At 34.5% G+C, this 7,916-nt stretch overlaps 1 protein-coding gene and 1 non-coding gene across 2 annotated transcripts; both read left to right on the plus strand.

The window, feature by feature from the left end:
- The first annotated feature begins 2,255 nt into the window (after window positions 1-2,255).
- Window positions 2,256-3,194, plus strand: LOC127540997 (olfactory receptor 1009-like). The gene has a single exon (XM_051966030.1). The coding sequence runs from the start codon at window positions 2,256-2,258 to the stop codon at window positions 3,192-3,194; it is 939 nt and encodes a 312-aa protein (XP_051821990.1).
- Window positions 3,195-3,913: 719 nt separating this feature from the next.
- Window positions 3,914-4,050, plus strand: LOC127542187 (U4 spliceosomal RNA). The gene has a single exon (XR_007948575.1). It is a non-coding gene; the product is annotated as a U4 spliceosomal RNA (small nuclear RNA).
- Window positions 4,051-7,916: the final 3,866 nt, after the last annotated feature.

The raw sequence follows: 7,916 nt of genomic DNA on the forward strand, positions 1-7,916 counted from the left end.
AAGACAGTAGAAATAGCAAAGTGATATTAGTATCACTGAGATGTATGATAACAAGATGTCAAGTACACAGTACATGTATTTATGTTTATATAGACATATATCTGCAAATGTGTGATATATGTGTATATATGTGTATGTATATGTGTGTATATGTGTATGTGTGTGTGTATATATATATATAATATATATATATGAATATATGTATGTATCTATTTATATGTGTACTTGCTAAGGATTGGTATTTGGGAAATACCTATTTGATTGATGAACTGTCAGGGGGTAAGAAGTAAGTAAATGATTTATACTGCTACTTTTTTTCAGAGTCAGGGTTTCACTCTCAGACTTTCTTGACCCTGAGTAACATCTTCCATTCCATAGAACAGACTACACATCTTGCAGTTTTAGATTTTGGAATAATAAGGGAAATATTTTAGATATATATATTAACAAGAATAACTAATTTGTACTTAGTACTTCACAGTTTGCAAAGCAGTTTTTCCAAGTCATCTTATTTGTTCCATATAAGGTAGACACTCTTACTACCCCAATTTTATAGAGAAGGAAAATGAGGCTGAAACGGGATAAATGACTTGTCTAGGGGCACACACATAATAAATATTTGAAATCATGTCTTTTTAGTGCCAAGTCCACCCCTCTTTCCACTACACTCTCATGTGGAAAAATAGAAGAAAAGCACTTTCTTCATAACAGCACCATGAAATAGGCAACGTAAGTCATGTTATCCTAATTTTATACATGGGAAAATTAAAGCTGAGAAAACCATTGTGATAATTTCTAGTGAGGAAATTAAGAAGTGCTAGAGCCAAGACTTCAGTCTGTGTCTTTTTACTATTTCCCACACCACAGCTATTGAAGGCTATTTACTTCCTCTGTATTATGAGTTTTGGGTTCTCACCAGAGAAATAACCAGAATTTTGCTCCAGTATATTAGCATTTCAAGAACTCTGATAACACTTCAGAATCAATTGATCACTGCACTCAATGAGTGAAAATAAATATTTTAAATAGAAAACTATCAGGTGTTTTTGTCCTTTTCCCTCAATCCTTTCCCAACACTTTGTGGAAACCAATAGCATTACATAAAGTTTATTCTAGTGGGGAAAATATGCTCCTGTAGCTTTGAACTTTACTAGGAGAAAGAAATGTTTAGGACAATGATGCTCCCTACATAAGATTCCTTAAGAGTCACCTCCCAGTGACTCGGTTGTGGTCTTATAGCATTTTAACCCACCCAATAATACCGCCATTCCTACTCTATATTGGTTAATTCTTCATTTTCAGAGGATAAAGATAAATAGATATAAATAACCTCTTTTAGTCCTGTGTTCTGAATGAATTTGGGACAGGAAGGAAGCATAGAAGACAAGAAATAGTCGTGTATTCAGAGACTAGAAATTGGAATCAATGGCAGTTTCTCACTTACTAATTGGGTAATATTGGGCAAACCACTTCCCTTCTCAGGGCCTCAGTTTTCCTACATGAAAAAGAGGCTCTTGAAGATCCTTCAGAATTATAGATCATATTAGTTTATGGCTTTACACGAATTAATTGGGACCAAGTACCATAATTGAATTTATTGACATCCAATAAACCTCACACATTTTTACACCTTAAAAAATGTTATTATGTTATGTATGCACATTTTATTGCATCCACTTGTTTTAAGTGGGTTTGACATTGAGTTCACAATATTTTAACACATATTCTTTAATTATTCATCATAAAACCACAATTTTATCAGGTTTGATGTTAAATTCATCTGTGAAAAACAAATCTAAATACAGGCTTGATTATAGCCTTAAAACTTTCAATTGTATTTAATTTAGGTGGAATTCCCAAGCAACTGACATATCATTTTCATCCAAAAATTGAATATCCCAAAGAAATACTACCACCACCAAAACAAAAGCAACTCTACCAAATGGTGGTGAATACGTCTTTATGGATATAGATTTATATGGTTGAAGATGTTAATTCAGATCACAGGCAGTGGAGTGGATCTGAAATTAGGGTTCCTAAATTTAAATCTTGACTCCTACATAGTAATGATGTGATATTAATATTATTAAGCCCCAATTTTTTTTTCATCTGCAAAGTGAAAGGATTGAACTAAATAACAAGGTATTTCCACATATTTCCTACAACTTGATCATAAGCAACTCTTATATTCAAAGTCCTATAATCCCATGGAAATATGTTTTTTGTCTTTCCTTCAACAGAAAGCATCTGAATAAATGGCCAGTGGAAACTACACTGGAGTTACAGAGTTCATTTTTGTGGGACTGAAGTATCACCCAAAGCTACAGGTCATCCTTTTCCTTCTATTTCTATCTTTTTATCTCATTAACATGATAGCCAACCTAGGAATGATCATCCTTATACGGGTTGATGTCCACCTTCACACACCCATGTATTTTTTCCTCAGTCACCTATCTTTTGTGGACATGAGCTTTTCATCCATAGTAACTCCCAAAATGCTTAGAGACTTCTTTGAGGAGAGAAAGACCATTTCTTTCCTGGGATGTGTCTTACAACAATGGTTTTTTGGGTGTTTTGTGGCTATTGAATGTTTTCTCTTGGCATCCATGGCCTATGATCGCTATGTTGCAATCTGTAACCCATTGCTTTACTCCATTGCAATGTCCCAGAAACACTGCAACCAGCTTGTGGCTATCCCCTATGCTGCTGGATTCATAGACGGCATGATTCACACTCCTGCTGCTTTCCGCCTCCCTTTTTGTGGCCCAAATGTCATCAATCACTTCTTTTGTGACATTTTCCCTCTCCTCTCCCTTATATGTGCTGATACCAGCATGAACAAGTTATTAGTTTTTGTTATTGCCGGGATTGTTTGTACCTTCAGTGGTTTAATCATCCTAATCTCCTATATCTACATCCTCACAGCCATCCTCAGGATACAATCTGCAGAAGGCAGACAGAAAGCCTTCTCTACTTGCTCTTCTCATCTCACTGCTGTTACTCTCTTATATGGTACCCTCTTTTTTGTCTATGTGCGTCCTAACTCAAGTTTCTCTATGGACACCAATAAACTTGTCTCTATGTTTTATACATCAGTGACCCCCATGTTGAATCCCCTCATCTACAGCCTAAGGAACAAAGAGGTCAAAGATGCCATCCATAGAACCATTGCTAAATTTTGCTTCAGGATATGAATTTTCTATACCAAAAATTGGAGTACCATTACATTAGCATGAGAAGCACATCAGAGAAGTACAAAATAGAGAGCTCTTGGGTACAAGGGAGGAAGTCATTCTTGACAAGGAAAGTCTTCTTGAAGATCATAGAATCACACATATGGAGGCAGAAAAGACATCAGAGGCCATCTAGTCCAACACTCACAAAAAGAGGGAGAATAAATGATTTGCTGAAGATCATATAGGTGGTAAGTTACAGAGTTAACATGATTTAGTTAACATGATTCCTTGTCTAGCCCAATCATCATTTGAGTTGACATTTCAAAGAGAAATAGAAATTTTTCCAATAAATAAAAGGAGGGAAAGTTATTCTAGGCATTGGGAACTGTGAGCAAAAGTGGTACACGCAACATGCTAGAGGTGGAAGGAGATAAAGAATCAAGCGGAAACATAGAAGGCTTGGAGGAGAAAATATGAGAAGAAATTACCAGATGGCGAAGGACCTTGAATGTAAAACAAAGACTGGTTTTGTTTGTTTAATTTAATGTATTTTAATCAATAAAATCAAAGGATAGTACAGAAAGCCAACAGTATTACAAATATTTCCATTCAACAAAGAGAATTCAGATAGGTATGAACTTCACTCTATGAAGCAAATATTATAGACTCCATTTAATGGCCATCAACATGAAATTTGCTTATTAAAAAAAATGCTGACATTCAAATAAAAGAGTTTGAGTTCTAGGCAGTGGCAGTATCAAAGTCAATGAGGTCTAATCAAGGCACAATTATTGCTGATTGAAAACTCTGCTAAGAAGTTCACTTTTACATCTAAGGAGATGCAAAATGGAGTCACTGAATAATAAAGAATAAAATGATAAATAGATACATGTAAATGATTCTGTAAAGGACACTTTACATGGATTAGAGGATGGAGAAAGGCAAGACAGGAAGAAGGAATATCTTAAAGGAGCTATAGCAAAACCAGGAGGCGGTATTATTGTCAGGGGAATTGAGAAGAGTCAAATCAAAGACACATTGCAGAGATGCAATCAAACAAACTTTATAAGTGATTGGGAGGAATAGAAAGAGACCTTACCTTGTGGTTCTGAATATGGGAGACAAGATGAATTTTAAAATGGCAAAGTTGGAATTAAAACAGGGTAACTGAGACTTTGCCTTGGATACTGATTGCATGATGCACTATTCCTAACACCAGGAGGTGCACATCTCACTGTCTTGACACATACACCCCATCCCAGAGCTAAAACTTTTCAGGTTCCCAAGCTGCACTTGACCCCACTGGGGTCCTATGGCTGCCATACCTATATTCTAGAATGTCTTTCCACTAGTTTATAAAATAGGATCTACACATTCTCTCTTTGCATGAGCCATGTAGCTAAAGGTCTGCTTAGACTGAGTGGATTAGATTATGTGTATAAGCAGGTGTGAGGTCAACAACAAAATATAGAGTCCCTAGCAACAGCCTATTGCTCCTCTTCCTCATCCTTTAACTAGGAAACACAGCCGTAGCCTTAACTCCAGGCACTATTTACCTCTGACTTCCCTTTCTCCTTTGACCTTAAGGAAACTTTCTTTTTTGTAGTTTAGGGAATTAGTATTAGATTTATAGAAAGAGAACCTAAATTAATATGCTGTTTCTGAAAATTTCTGTCACTAGATTTGTGGGATTCTAAACCTTTCACGCCTTTTAACTTCTTTCCTGAGAATTGACCCATCCAGCTCCCTAATACTTTTGTCCTGATTGGTAATGCCTTCATTTGAAACAATATATTATGAAAGCCTCAATCATGCTTCATTTCCTTCCTTCTGGGCTATGTTCCTGATAGTTGTAACAACCAACTTTCCTATACTACCTCCTTGCAGTTTTGGAACCATGTTCAAATAAACTTTGTTATTGCTCCTTAATAGCACATGTCAATATGCACCCCAATTCACCATCCCTGTAATTTTTCTCCACTAAAATATCCCTCTCTGGTCACCCTTCTCTATGTTTATGGTCTTACAGTATAAACTTCTTAAGGATAAAGATTATCTTTGCTTTTATATGGTGTCCACAGTAGAGTGTTTGCCACACATCAAGCACATTAATGTGTTGAATTCATTTTTTCATTCTTAACCTCTCTGGGATTCAATCTCTACATCTGTAAGAAAAAAGTTTTAGAGCAAGTGAAGTCCAGAGTCTCCCCATCTCTAAATTTTTTTCCTATGAGTGCACATTGCTTTGTCACATTCTTTTCATCAAATGACTGGATGCCCATCAATTGGAGAATGGCTGGGTAAATTGTGGTATGTGAATGTTATGGAATATTATTATTCTGTAAGAAATGACCAGCAGGATGAATACAGAGAAGCTTGGAGAGACTTATATGAACTGATGCTAAGTGAAATGAGCAGAAAGAAAAGATCATTATATACTTCAACAATGATACTGTATGCAGATGTAGTCTGATAGAAGTAGATTTCTTTGACAAAGAGATCTAACTCAGTTTCAATTGATCAATGATGGACAGAAGCAGCTACACCCAAAGAAAGAACACTGGGAAATGAATATAAACTGTTTGCATTTTGGTTTTTCTTCCTGGGTTATTTATACCTTCTGAATCCAATTCTCCCTGTGCAACAAGAGAACTGTTCAGCACTGTACACATATATTGTATCTAGGATATACTGTAACCTATTTAACATGTATAGGACTGCTTGCCATCTAGGGGAGGAGGTGGAGGGAGGGAGGGGAAAAATCAGAACAGAAGTGAGTGCAAGGGATAATGTTGTCAAAAATTACCCTGGCATGGGTTCTGTCAATAAAAAGTTATTTTAAAAAAACATATTCTTTTCATCTTCTCGGAACTCCCAAAGACACCATAATTCTTACTATGCTCCCCAAAGCTGATTTTTTTTTATTCTGACACATTGCTCTATGAGAAATTAAAATTCTCTTAGCTCTTCATCACCAAGCTTAGTTATTTACTTCACCACCATCATTCAATAACTATTTCTGCTTTAAAACTCACCTCATTCTATCCAGATTCTTGTTACTGTCATCTATGAGCCTCCATTCACTCTCCCTCCTTAAGAAGTTCAGTACTAAGTTTTCAATCTTCTTTTCTACTTTAAACCTTCCATGCTTTGAAGATTCTGTTTGAAGATTAAAGTTACTCATATGCTATGACCTCTCTTTCTAATCTAATATCCATTAATAGGAATTTGTCCATTTTTGATCCCCATAACATGTCTACCTCCCCATCCCCCCCACAGTTTTATTCATGACTAGGAGTCATGGAGCTCCTATTTGGTTTTAGCTACAAACCTATTTGGTTTTACTACAAAGACAGTAAAATGGTCAACAAGATTGAAATTTTAAGGCAGTAAGACTGATCAGCAATAGCATGAGAAAAGAGGAAATATAGCAGCTCAATATTTCTAAGTGCCCTGGGAGAAGTCTCTGAGAACTATATGTTCAAGATGAGGTTAACATATTTTAAAACTGTAAAAACAGTGATTTGGAGCTACATTTTATTGGTTTTGTTTTGTTTTATTTTATTAAAAGGAGAGGCATGAAACAGTAAGAACCATAACCTTGGGGACAGAGTCTAGGAAATCAGGAATTTTGAGAAAATTAATACATTAAACTACTCTGAAAATACTTCTAAAGAAAGATTACCTTGCCAAAAAAGATGGGGAAACAGTAGACAAAACAATTCTGTAGAGGTAAAAGTATGTGTTTTCTAGTCTTATGAGCAACTGGTATACAAATAACATTGGATGGCCTGCTTATTTATTTGTTGTTGGGCAAAGTACTATATGAATGTGAATATAAAAATATGTGTATATATATAATGATTATACAAAAACATTTTTATAATCTTCAGGACTCAGATTATCTATAATATGCCAAATGTGAAACTACTAGGAAATTTATAATGTAAACAATTACAATGTAAACAATGGACAGTCAAAATAATATTGAATTGTTAGTATTTCAATAAACATTCTTAAATCTATCTTACTAGATTGAATCATACTTTTTCACTTTATTTTTCTTATTTATTTTAGTATATGTATGGAGCTTGTTTTCTATAACTTCACATATATTTAACATCATATTGTTGACCTCAAGGAGTTGGGGAGGGACAGAAGAGAATGAGAGAATTTGGAACTTAATTTTTTTCAAAATAAATGTTAAAAACATTTTAATGAAAGTAGGACATATTTAATAAAATAAAAATATATTTAATTTTATCTTACTAATGACAACAAATATTTATTCAAATGAATTGAAAAACTTTTTCATTGTTATGTGATAACATAACATACACTGTAGAAAATTAAGAATTTGGAGCCAGAAAATCCAGATTCAAATTCTGCATCATCATCTCCTTATGAACAATGTGATCTTAGGCAAATCATTTAATTCCACTAGACCTCAGTTTCTTTATCATCAAATTGAAGGGGTTAGATGAGATCTTATGGTCCCTTTTAGCCATTTATTATCTGTGAGCCTACTTTCTAAGGGAATAATGAAATTTCAGAATTGGAAACAACCTGGACATTTAACATAGCAGATTCTATCTATACAATAATTTTGATAATATTTCTGATAAATGGTCATTTAATCTTTGCTTTTAGAGTTTTAGTGAAAGGGAATGCACTTTTTTCTTAAGGTAATAATTTTACTTTCAAGTCTTTCTAAGAGTTAGAAATTTTTCTTTCATAGTA

The sequence above is a fragment of the Antechinus flavipes genome, chromosome 6, assembly GCF_016432865.1.
Source record: "Antechinus flavipes isolate AdamAnt ecotype Samford, QLD, Australia chromosome 6, AdamAnt_v2, whole genome shotgun sequence".
NCBI classification, from domain to species: Eukaryota; Metazoa; Chordata; class Mammalia; order Dasyuromorphia; family Dasyuridae; genus Antechinus; species Antechinus flavipes.

Excerpts from the sequence above, each read along its gene's own strand:
- LOC127540997 (XM_051966030.1), top strand. The coding sequence starts at position 2,256 with ATGGCCAGTGGAAACTACACTGGAGTTACAGAGTTCATTTTTGTGGGA.